The 13,413-nt window shown below is 39.4% G+C and overlaps 1 protein-coding gene across 1 annotated transcript in view; it reads right to left on the bottom strand.

Annotated features, from left to right (window-relative positions):
• SMURF2 (SMAD specific E3 ubiquitin protein ligase 2) overlaps positions 1-13,413 on the bottom strand; it is a 59,808-nt gene that overhangs the window by 20,791 nt on the left and 25,604 nt on the right. The window contains exons 2-6 of the mRNA XM_065648183.1: positions 11,459-11,497; positions 10,137-10,245; positions 5,667-5,800; positions 4,415-4,480; positions 627-711 (exon numbers count right to left, since the gene is read on the bottom strand). Of these exons, the coding sequence (XP_065504255.1) occupies positions 627-711; positions 4,415-4,480; positions 5,667-5,800; positions 10,137-10,245; positions 11,459-11,497 (433 nt within the window). The remainder of the gene's footprint in view (positions 1-626; positions 712-4,414; positions 4,481-5,666; positions 5,801-10,136; positions 10,246-11,458; positions 11,498-13,413) is intronic.

Genomic DNA, 13,413 nt, shown 5'->3' with positions numbered 1-13,413 from the left:
AAGTTGATGACAGCACCAGAACCTAAAACAGAGCATTTTTCTGTATTCGCAAAACTGGTTTAGGTGTTAATGATGTCATTAACTCTCACAGGGACAACTCAAAATCCTAAACCCAGCCTTTGGCAGGTAAATACAGAAAATGCTCAGGCTCCATTACCTCTTCCAATCACGTTTTCTTCACTATGATTTACATGGAAGAAAAAGCGATGCGTTTTTGTACCCGTGTTTACCTCTGCCCAGTGCTGCAGCAAACAGCCAGGCCCTGTGCTCGCTACCTTGCTGCAAAACTGCTCTATGGATGAAGTCAGGCTGCTGGCTGTGATTTAATACTACATTTGTTTATCAGTTCTAAAATGTGAAAGACATGTTTTCTTAGACAAGCGAATTTTTTAATGCGTTCCCTCATACACGCCAGCTCCTGTTTTCCAAGAAGAGACGGGACACGGCTCAAACCATTCACTATTCCGTGCAGCCTGGCTGCCTTATCTCCTGCTTCTAAATTCGAAACTGGAGAACTCGAGTATGACAATAAAAATAAATTAACCTATTTGTACACTGACTTCTCATTACTGCAAAAGTGCGTTGTATAAACGGTATTTATTTACATCACGGTGATGTCAGCTTACCCGTCTGGTAAATCATTGTCAAATAACCGACTGCAATCCACAACTTGTCCTCCCGTGCCTATTCGGTCTCTGGACTGAAGACTAACTATTAAAATAACAAAAGAATTATTAAAGATATGACATCCGAATGCAAATCACAGTTACATTTGAAAGAGAAATGGTACAACCTGGAGGACTAAGCTGAATGCTCTGGATATTTTTTCCTTTCCACAAATCAAAGAAAGTTATACAGAAACAGTGTATGTTTTCACACACAGAATTCTCTACGCATTACTTCACAAAAGCTAGCTTGAAGAATACGAACGCAAGTTAAGGCAGAAAAAGAAGCGAAGTCTGAAGCTGTCATTACTTTGTAGGACAGACAGACGCGGGGAGCTGCAGCAGGGGGGAGCCAGCGCTGGGCTCGCACTGCAAACGGGAAAACTGCTCAGAGAAAGACCTAAAATAAGAAATTGCTCAATGTTTGACTCCTTCTTGTGTATTTTGTGCGCGCGTGGGATTCAACACGCACACGTACACGTGCACACTCAAAAAACCCAGGCAAAACCGAACTGCTAGAAGCACTACGCGTTTGGTTTGTTGGCTGCTTTCAAACACCAGTGGTAAGAAGTTAAATGCAACTCTCACACAAAGCAGTGCTCAGCATCCTGAACAGCCCTTGCAGCCCTCAGCAAAACTGTATTACTTTTTTTTTTTTAATTTGATTTTTATTTTTTACATGTTTCATTGTAATGGATATTTATGCCTGAAGCTTTTGTACTACAGCTATGAAAACAAAGATTTTTTAGGGGCAGCTTTTGTTCCCAGTATCATAATTTGCAAGTGTCCAATCTGATAATTTATGACACTTGTGTTCCTGTGGGGTTGGGTTTTTTTCTTTTTTTTAATGTTTTGGTTTGCCTTTAACAATAAAACGATTACTTAAGAAGCTAGATACGTGCTGTGGCACCCATTTCTTGAGGTGGCACAACTGTACCTCTGGACTATTTTCTTCAAGTCCTACGAAGCGAAATAAACTTACAGACCTTCATCTAGACACAACCAAACTTTTGTCAACATCACAAAGTTACAAAAAGATGTAGTAGTCCTGGCGATTTTTGCCAGAGAGTGCAAGTTTCCAACAACAACAATAATAACGTGTTTGGAAGCTCAGGATTTGGGGCCTGCAAAAGACCGACCCAGGGAGCCCTGCAGTTCGTGTTTGCTTTACTCCTAATCAATATTAACTCCTAGTTTTCCACACACGCTAACGATACAAAGCAACTTCTCACAGCAAAAGACACCTTAAGTTTAATTTCAACCAAAACAAAATCGTAGATGACCTATTTATTCTGCAACAAGCCCACACATTACAAGTTCACACCGTTGCGTGTCGGCAAGGTTTGGCAAGCAATACACACAGACAAAAATTGAAACTAAACAAAGGCAATTACCTCCTCTTTGCCTATGTGAGGACCAAAATTTGTGCATGGCTTCATTTTATAATGAGTAAGGACTCGTTTTTTCTGCACCGCCACATCAGAAATAAAATGGTGGCACAGAAGCGAGCTGCAAGATTAAGACACAGTTCAGGTGCCCTTTGCATCCACGGCCCACGAGCGTCCCCTGCTCTTCCCCCCTTTCAAGATAATCACAGATATATCGGATAAAGATCCCCTTGCTCCCTGTCCCAAGTTATCAAGGCATACCCACTGTGCACTTGATTTCTAAGGTTATCATCTGCTGAAGGTATCAATTACATTTTAATATTGTTTTCCAGTCTTGCATAGCCTCTTGATTTAAGCCAGTTTATCATTAGAAGGACTGAGAGTGTATTTATAACTTATTCTATCTTACTTATTTTTAATCAAGGTTTCTCCACCACATAACTAGCGCAGCGGAATTAACTAGTTTTACTCAGGCTTATTCAGCCATTCAACAAAACTGCAGCAGAGAAGAAAGATTATAATATAAGGAGATTCATAACAACAATTTGAATTAAAAAAAAAAAAAAAAAAGAAAAAAACCCAGGAGTCTCTGGAATCTTACCAAGGATACATTAAATTAAAACACAGGCCTGACTGAGGAAACCTGACCTTTCTGATGATAACAGCACAAAGCAGAACACGCAGGTTTGTTCTCGGGCTCTGCTGTAACATGCCGAGCTGTGTTTTTTCAAGGTTTGATGGACGACCCGGCAGCTCCTGCTCCTTCGGGGCAGCCTGAGCAGCACGCCGAGAGAGTTCACGCTGCTCTGGCTACGCCACTTCTCATCATCGTGTCAGGTCAAGCCAACTGCTCAGTCTAGTTTATGCCCACAACTAGTTATTTCTGACAACTAGCTATCTCTGAAGTATATTTACAATGCCCACACCGCATGGTGTTTGTCCCAAGGCTTTCACCTGGCAGCCCAACAGCTTTGAGACCTTTCTGCTTTGGGGGGTGTGTTTTTGTTTTATTTTTCCCTTGTTTTACTAGAATTCTCAAGTCACGCTGACAGGGCACACTCCAGAGGGCAGCAGGAAAGCACGGTGTGGATGATCAGAGGACTGGAATACTGCAGCAAAACCAAAAAGCAAACCAAACTGACAACATAAGCACCCTAGAAAGATGACTGGTTTACCCTGCGCCCTTCTGCGCAAGCTCGCATGGAAAATGTGACGTTCAAGAATGGTCCGAAGTGTCGGCAACGCACTTAACGCCACATTTCTACCGTCACTTGACTCTCCCGTGCCACCTCGCTCTTATTTTAATACTGGGCAAACACTTGCAGATCAGATGCCAGACAGATGGTTAAGCAACATAAAGAGGTAAAGTCACAGGTATTATTCAACAGAGCACTTTTGAGGAAAGCAAACAAATGCACTGAAGCCCTTATTTGCTGACTGATATTTCAATAGTTTTCCCTGGCTGACAAGACAAGAATGCTGCTTGGATATTATTTGAACTAGGAATTGAACACAAAACCCAGCATGCAAATTCACTTTTCTTTCCCCCATGTCCAAATATTCTCATTAACGTCTTGCCATGCAAATAAAGACCTCCTTATCCTGACCAAGTTTTGGTTTTTTACTTCAGTGACCTACTAGAAACGTTGCCATCTGAAACAACTTACAGTGCACCAAAAAGAGAGTGTTTTGCAGTTGTTTGTGGATACTCGTTTTTCAGTTTGCCAGCTTCTTTTTAATTCTTAAGTTATTTAAGGTTTATGAGTTAGCAGAATGACAAAGCACAGTTACTGAGCCTGGTGACAGACTTGTTAATAACCTGTGAAAACACAAAAGGAGTTGACCAAGTCATCTCAACTCGCTCCTGTTACAGCAAGATATTTTACTCTTTCGCAAAACCTACAAGTAGATTTGCTGGAGCTCTCAAGGGCCAAGAAATTTGTAGTCAGTTTTCACAGGGAGTTCAGGTTCCAACTGTCACCATTCTTTACAGTGCAATTAAAAACTTTCTAAATAAATTTTGTGTTACCTATGGTGTTTTCTGTCCCAACACTTATAATAATATTTGGGAGTTTTTGGTTTTGTTGTGTCTTTTTTTTTGTTTGTTTTTGTTTTGGTTTTGGTTTGTTTTGGTTTTTTGGGGGGTGGTTTGGGTGCTTTTTTTTAAAAAAAAAAAAATTATTTATTTTTATTGTCTACATACACACTTCTAGCTTGAGGTCCAGATGGCTCTGGCACTAGACACCGAATTTGGAAAAAAAAAAAAAAAATCAATACAGAAAAAACTAACATCTAGGGAGGGTTTTCCTATAGCTACTATTAAGCTCCAAGAGAACTAAAAGATAAAAACCCCTTACTTACCTACTATCTGTCCTCTAACAGTATCATTGTCATTTGGCCCAAGCTTGCACAGATCCAATCTCTGATCTACAAAACAAGGACACAAAGCGTAACTCATACAATATTTCACTACCTTTGAAAGGCACATTGAAGTACCATCAAAACAAAATTCAGGCTACTGTAAGCTAGTTAAGACTTCAAGAGACGGGGGAAGGAAGCAAAACTAAACATCACCAGCCAAAAATTCATTTTTCATAATTTTAAATCAGAAGACAAGACTAGAGAACTTTTGCTTTAATGTTTTTCCTACTTCACAAAGCTCATTTGATAAATAGGAAATTAAATTATCCTAGATTGGATGTCTACAGTGATTGCAAGTAGTATTTTGAACTCTCTTTCCTTGTGAAGATCAGCCACTGGCAGAACGCACTCCCAGTTGAACACTCCCACCAGTGCAGCACAGAGCTGATCTGCAGCATCAACCCCCGTGTTCCGCACTAAATAGGGAGAACTTCATAAAACTGAGCAAAGCGTAATGCACTGAAGCGTTGATCTAGTGACAAATTTAAAAATGAGAACTTCAGTTACGCCTTTATTGCCAAGGCACCTGCTATTGAAGGTAAAAATCACAATGCTTCCCTACCAGCATGTCACTTTTTTTCATTATCCGTAGAGCCAAGCACTACTTTTCCATCAGAGTAGTGCCAAATTTTGTTCAGAAGTAAACAGCGCCCATGAGGATAATGAGAAACGAGCATCTTACACGTTAATTAACTTCTGAAAAAGTAAATACAAAGTGCTCAAAGTGTTATAAAGCTCTTAATACCTTATGACAAAATTTACTAATTAATTTTGAAGGCACGTTAGTTTTTAAACTACGAATTTGTCTTCAAGATACATTTACCCTTTTGTTTACCCCTTAAGACTTGCAATTTTGAAGGTAATAGAAAGATAATTTGAAGGTAATAAGACTCTGTCTTCCTTGGGAACTGCAACACAGTTCAGTCCTGACAATCCACAGCCAGACTGTGGCACTGAAGTTACCACTCTCTGGTAACGGGGCAAAGGAGTAAAAAAACCGACACGAAGTTCTTCCTATTTCAAGCTATTTGTGCTGTCCTTCGCCACAAAACACTGTTACAAACTACCAAACCAAGGGGAATATATGAGCTTATAAAAACCAACAAAACCCCCAATTAATTGTCACTCTTCAAAAGTCAGTGCATGAAAGTTTGGTCTGAAAGGGAAGAAATTCAGTCTTTAGCTTACTTACAACCAGTGTCTTTAAGGCGGTTGATTGCGTTCGAAAGAAGTCTCACACAACCCAGAAAACCAGCTCCCTGCTTTTTATGAATTTTCTTGTGATTCCACACGCTGATTGTTATTGAATCCGACTTCCCAATATATCTGAAAAACGTAGAAAAACAGTTCTGTGAGTGGCACTTACTGAATACTTTGAAGACGCTCCAGAAATCACCCTGGGGAAAAAAAGGATTATCAACCGTTACGTTAAAAATGTAACATACACTATATCGGCAAGAGAGAGTAAGCTAACGAATCTTTAGGAAGCTAATTTACTATTGAGAAAGCTTCCGAAAGGTCCCATTTATAATATACGTTACATATTACGAATGCGAGCCGTTACAAAACGTTTCTAGGGTATTTTAGCAGAGATGCGGCACGTTCCCCTCCTGCCCCGCTCCCTCCTCGCAGCATCACCACCAAAGGCTTTGCAAAGCCCAGATCCGCATTTCACCGACCTGGGGAAACCTGCACACTAGTTGATTTTTGCTGGTTTTTGTTCGAAGCTTTGCTCTTCAGAAGCAATTACTTTGTGAGCTAGTCTTTGTTTTCAAAACTTTCAGAGGACGATTTCAAAACGCCCAAGATAAATCAGCTATTGCCAATACTGAATTATTATAGTTATTTCAAGTTGAGGAAAATGGATTTGTAACTATGGCTTAGATCCCAAGAACTGCTTGTAGCTCTCCCTTCCCAGACCGCAAATTCTGGCCTTCTGCAGTTTAGTTCCAAGTGCTTTTTCATTTGTTTTTGAAGGAGAACTGATCAAACAAACTCAACCAATGCCTCAATACATCTCCTCCACTGAATAAGTCTTTATCAGCTTTAAAACATCTAAATATTTTCATAAAGATAGAAATGATACTGTCAAGGTTGGCAAACCAAACAATTGAACTAACTGTCATGGCTTCAATTGCAGCTGTGATCAGGTAAGTTCTCAATTAACACTTCTCTCATTTTTCCTTTTCCAAAAAGCCGAACTTTCACCACCTCTTTTTCCCACCTGCAGACAGGGACTGACCCAAGAAGACAGACAAGCCCAACTGTAGGCACATACCCACGAGCACGGTTTAAAATAACCAGTGCACATTGAAAAAGCGAAACGAAACACAAACTTCAGACACACCAAAAAAACCCCAACGTTTTTTGAATAGGAAACTGATTGCGTAACATAGGTCAGATTTTTGGCCTTACAACCTTGACAATGCCAATTTTGCATAAAGAAACGAGAGATGAAGATGAGTATTCACGTGCACAGTTGCAGTCTACAATGTTTATGTACTTAAAATAAATTCTTATGAGAACAAGTTAGGTGCACTTAAAAATAAAGACTTATCATGACCTGTCTTGAATTTTCCACTTTTCCTTGTTGCTTTAAAAAAGTCAAAGGTATATGGTTAAACACAATTTCATAACACAACAGTTTGAATAATATGTAGAACAGCTGAATATACAACAGAGTTTCCAAGAATTACTGTAACATTTCGGGGTGAGGTTCTCACAGGGAGACGCGGACACTGACCCATCCACCCCGAACAGGTGAGGACTTTATATCACTGCTGTAACCTATTCTGATTTTCGCACCAGAAAACCTGGCCGATTCACACATTTAAAGGAAATAAGCAAGACAGGCTGCATTTTCCAAATAAAAATGTCTTTTTTCTTTTTCTCTTTTTTTTCCCCCAGAGGAAGAAAAGAAATAGTTCAGTAACTGCTAGTTGGCTTCAGAGCAAAATGTTTCATCTGTATTTCTGCATAATTTCAGGCATGAAAATACATGGTTGCATTTAGAGAGTGGCGGCAGGACAAGTTGACATTTCCAGTTCATTTGGTGGATAAGTTACATTTGTTTTACATCATCTGGCAATAAAGTTCCAACATAAAAGCCTGAGCTAGGAATTTTATTTGTTATTAAAAAAGAATGTTCCAAAAAGTAAAGTGAATAAGTTTTTAAAAAAAAAAGCACACACCCCATTTTGTTGGACGCTTCTCTCTTCCTCCTCATAATTAAAGTTCTTGGACTTTTTTTCTTTTTTCTTAAACTCTACCCTAACAGCAATATCTACGTCACAGCTTCAACACTTCAGAGATAACGGGATTAGTATTAATGAAGTGGAAACCTGGAAATTCAATTTCCGTATACATTATGTTAACTCCCACGTTTCCTGCATCTGTAAAATTAGGGCTCTAGATAAGACTTGGACGTTCAGAAATTTTAAGAAAAATGCCTGCTCTTAACACTTCCACTACTAAACAAAAATCAAGTACATGCCATACTAGAAACCTCTAAAATATTTTAATCAAATTTTAAAACACAGGGACGATTGTTACTTTGCCTAAATCAAATTATCTTTGACAAGGCGGTATTTCCTTCTGAGCCAATATACCACTCAGGAAGGTTTGGTATCAAGTGACTTTTCATCCTCATGACATATACGCTTTCCCTGAGAGTTCAGCTTGGTAGAGAAAAGCAGAATTAAGAAAGTGGAAAAACAAATATTCCTGAAAAAATACACCTCTTCCTGATCACCAGCCAGATGTCCTCCGTCCAGAAAGAGAAAAATGCAACATCAAGAGGTATGAACTCAGGCTTGAAAGCCAGGAATTCCCTATTTCGAACCCATGCTGGCACACAGGCTCTTTTTACGACCTGGACAAATCACCCGGTTTGTTTCTCCATCTCCCCATTTCTGAATTTTTTCGAATACAATGACAGTGTTATGCTTTATCAGCTGTGTTCAGACTGGAGGACAGGAGGGTGCAAAGAGACATAATGTAAAATATCCCAATTTTTTCTCTTTTTCTTCACCCTGGCAGCAGCTGAAGAGTGACGGAGCCTCCGGGATGGTCAGAATGGAACCAGCCAGAGGTTTCTACTCCAGATGTTCCTCACAGACCCACCGAGGAAGTTCAGCAAAGCCTGATGTGCCTGAGCTGGAACGGCCAGATCTGCTGATATGGGCCAAACACAACCCAGAAATGCTTTCACCCTAAATGCAAAAGGGATCAGCTTGAAACTGGTCTAAACAGCCACGTCAAGAAGGAGCAAGGAGCTGTTTGAGAGCTCTTCAGGAGTCTAAGCTAGGATGGGATTGTCTAAACCAGCACTAAGCAGACCTGTTGCCTTTTTTCCCCCTGAGAAAAATCCAGGATTGTTAGTAATAACTAGGAAAAGCAGAGTTGGAGGGTTGGGGGAGAACGGTGATTCTAGCAGCGCAGTGCAGGGGATTCAGAACGTGAAGGCACCGAACAGCACCAGAACCTGCAGGGAGGAGGTTTTGGGAAGAGGAGGAGCTGCACAAGTTGGGTGAGGTTACGTTTGAGAGGTAAAACAAAGGAGAGCAACGAGTCCATGCTGAGCCTGGGGATGCGATGGGCACAAAGATGGGCCCGGGACTAGGTTTTGGTGGAGATCATGGTACAAACACCTTTTAGAGAAAAACAAACTCCATGACTTGCTGTGCCTTAGGGCAGGGGCTGCTGGGGAGGACTGGAGGAGACACCGAGGCTGTCACAGAACAGAAGGAAGACAAAAAGGTGATCTGTTACGTTTCGGAACTGCTGGGTTAGGTAGCGTTTAAACACTTGGAATGTGAGGAGGTCTGTAAATGTGTTAAGTTTGGTTATTAAAAGCTCTGAGGACATGTCTGAACAATAGGGAAAACACAAACAGGCCTGAAAATAAGGAAGGGGAATACATCCAGGGCAAGCGTGATATTTTACTGACATTAAACTGCATCCAGACTGCAACTATCTGGCAATTTCTTTCTGGAAAGCCTCCTGGATTCTGCCCCCCGCTACACACACCCATCTGGGCTGAAGAATCTAAGCAACTAATTCAACTGCTCCCTTTCACGCTAAGGTCTGAATGAAGAACCACGTAAAGGCAAAAGCAAAACCTTTTTTGTTCTTTATAACACTGCAGAAGTCTCTTCAAAAAAAATCTTATACCACAGAATATCTATTATGCTGAATCAGGTTAGCAAGCCACAAAATTCCCTTGGAATTAGCAACTTAATTGAGACATCATTGCATAAATACATCACAACAGATTCATCTTTCTGTGACATTTGCATATGCCATCACATGATATATGAGACTGTTAATTAGCAGTAGTGTTAACCTGTTATACGATTTCCAGGCTGGGGACACTTCAATCAGCCCAACGCAGCCAAGAGACAGTTTGACAGCACATAAGCCTATTACAGTTATTTAAAAACCAACCGCAATCCTCAGGCATCACCAGAAAACCAAGGGTAGCGCTTAGATTTTCAGGGAAATGAGAAAGTGGTATTTTTATACATGTATTTTTTACTCAAACTAATAAACTCTGAGATATTTTCCCAAACTGTAAATAGGCCAGCATTATGAACAGCTGATAATTTCTGTGTACTTTAGAGGATTTCACTTCAAACCTTTGGTTATCACGGTTACCACCTACAGGTCATAATGCTGATTCCATTTTGGATCAAGTGTATTCTTCACAGTATCTGTAGAATGGCATTGGCCAGATCCGTCCACCACAACCTTAGCAAATGGATCAGGAAGTCCTAAGAGGAGGAAAAGAAAAGGAAGTTAGCAAATGGATCTGGAGGCTTTAAAGTTCTGTAACATTCCATTTTTTTTAATATATATTTTATTTGACGTTGCCTTTTACTCATAAATGAGAGCCATATTTAATGAATGGAAAGAACATGACAAATTAGGCACAGGAAATGGCTAAATTGGCAATTTATTTCACTGATACAGACCAAGAAAAAGTTGTGTAAGTAAAATACATTGGGGAAAAAAAAAATCTGAACACTTTAATCTTCCTAATTCAGGATTGAGTAAATTCTCAGTATACAAATAACTCAGCAAAAGGGAGAGAAAACAGATTTACATTCTTCCTATTTTTAACATGAACTATTGTCACTATTTCTCTTGTTATTAGTATTACAGTAAATCACCTATAACATGTTATTCTTGCTTTTGTGGTCCATTTTTAATTTTTTTCCTGCTAGCTTTCTACTTTATTTTCTGCCAGCTTAGTACCTTGGAAACACTGAACACAGGTTGAGTTGCTCAACAAAAATCAGCTCAAAGACGGTGCTGGGCTACGCAGCTGAGGATGGGGAAGAAGGAAGAGAAGCACAGCCAACAATGAGCTTTACTGCACCTGCTCCTCCAAGCAGCCCATCAACTGACACATAACTCTGCATCATTCCTTCATCAAGTTATTTTCTAATTCAGGTCTGATCTTTGGAATTTTTCCTGCTCCTGGCTGGCAGGCGGGTGATGTGCGTGGCCTGCCCAGCCAATAACATTCCTTTCTGCCTCCTTCATCCATCTCTTAGCACTTCTTTCAAAACATTATTAAAATTAATTAAAATATCATTTCAGAGTAGGTAAGTATTATGATGATTATTAATAATTAAGATGCACGTCTGTCTGCTGGACAAAAAGTTCTTCTATGAAAAACATCTTAATAAATGTAGCACTAATTGAAAAACATGTAATTTGCCTGAGAGAGTAAATTTGTTTCCTACTCCCATCAAAACCAGAGAGAGTGTGTCAGTGTTTTAATTATTATTATGCATCTGTGATGAGTGTCACCTAAGAAATAATTAGAACCCCTGAAATAAAACAGTGTGAAAACATCAAAGCCCACAGTTCCCTTAATGCAAATATCTGAATACAATGATCACGTGTAAACATTGATGTACAGAACCCGTACAATAATTATCCCATCTATAAACATATAAAACTTCAACAGCTACTTACGGAAAAAATCCTTTTTCACCAAGTTTTTTGCACACAGTACTGTAAGAAAAACAGAAATGCAAAATTAAGTTACCGATTCCCAATGTAAGGAAAAAAGAAAGTTACGTTACCTGTTGAGCATTCCAGAAAAACCTGCTCAAAATAAAATGTATGAACATAACCAAATTGTGCTCCTGCATGATTTATATTGTCATGTAAAAGAATTCCTGAAAGCTGAGCCAGAAGTGTCGTCTTTTGGCAAGTTACCTGTGGGTAGATGATGGTGGCAGCGATACGGTAGGGCTTTCCTCAGGCCATAGTCCCACGTGCATTTTTTTCGCCCCCCTCAGTGGTTTTGCCAACTCTGTGTTTACCTGGTGAGGGAACTGGGCCATTTCTGACCAGATCATCGTACGGTGGCACAAAAAAATCGTGCCAGTAGAATTACCGGTATTTCACAAGCAGGGTCTTATGTTCCATTCTACAGACCAGCAAAAGAATCCTTCATCATAAAAAAAAATAGTGCACTAGGCAATCTAGGCTTTTCTGTTATCCTGCGTGGAAACTAAATAAAAGTTTTTACCTGAAAAACATTTGGGTGGAGTGGACTAACTTCTAACGGCACAGTTTTGATGGCTCCAAAGATAGGTTTTATCTGTAGAAGCTGATAATTGTTTCGGGCTTTTTTGTTTAAATTAAAAGGGAGGAACATTTGCATTTGTCAACTAAAAATATGACGGGGAAAACAATCTCATGTGAGAATAAACTAAAAATAAATAAGTAAATAAATAAATGAAAAAAGGTCAAAGGGACAACTTTTATATAAAGATGCCAAGGTACACACAGAAGACTTCTCACAACATGCACCCCTGTTCAATTACATTTGCTTATCTATTATCACAGGTTTAGTAAGCAGGAAATATTAAATTCCCCTGCAAAACATTAAAATATTCTCCAATTTCTTTTACAGTATCTGCCCAAACAAAAGTAAGCAGAGGTCCATGAACGCTTTCATGGAGATTTCCACGGTCAGAGCAGAGAAGCACCAACCTGAACAGCTCTGCACATTCGCACAAAGTTACACATTATTCTAAATCAATGGAATTAACGTTTCCCCAATTTTTGCATTCATAAAGAGGTTGATTTTAGTGCAACTGCTGTCCAATGGAATTCAGCACTGTAAAATCTAGCTAAAACTCTACTCAGGTCTAATGAGTCTTGGTCCTCCATAAAACAGAAGGGGACACCTTTACTTAATAAAGTAAAAAAATTATTTCTCTCAATTCAAAGACGTAATGGTAATCCTAAAGCAGAGCTCTATTTAAGGGATTTTCACCCAATAATTCCACTGTAAACAGTCAACAGTACTAAAATACTAATAGAGAGGCACATGTTTTAGGTATTTCGCACACCTGGAGTTGCAGCATGTTTAGGAAACAGACTGTCACATCACGGTCTGCTCCACAAAACATTCAAATACTGTCCTTAGGATGGTGTAGTAAAAATCCAGAGTTACTGAAGGCTTCCACATGCCCAGCAATTTAAAGTCTACTCTAGCCATGTAATTGATAACAACTTAAAAGACATTTAAAGAAACACATAATAAGACAAACTTAGAAAAATGCTTCTGCAGTTCCTTAAGATTTTATTACAACATCCTCAGCCCCAGCTGTCAACAGACACCACTCACCCAAGAGCCGAATGAGGTTATTGCCCATCTTCCATCTAGCAGTGAAAAATGTCAAGTAAAATACATGCTTGTACAGACTGCCATTTTCTAAAGTACCTCAAAAATATGTAATTATTTGCACAATTTCACCCACTACAAGAAACGGGAATTGTCAAGTGAAGCTGAAGGCTTTAAATCCAATAGTTAAGTCAAAATTCATCTATAGCACAGCGAGCCATACAGTGTGTTCCTGAAATTGTGTAATGTCCAAAATAAAAGAGGTTTGACTAATCTTTTGAGAGAGAAA

This window comes from Caloenas nicobarica, chromosome 18 (assembly GCF_036013445.1).
Source record: "Caloenas nicobarica isolate bCalNic1 chromosome 18, bCalNic1.hap1, whole genome shotgun sequence".
Classification (NCBI taxonomy): domain Eukaryota; kingdom Metazoa; phylum Chordata; class Aves; order Columbiformes; family Columbidae; genus Caloenas; species Caloenas nicobarica.
This window is presented reverse-complemented; position numbering and strand designations above follow the sequence as displayed.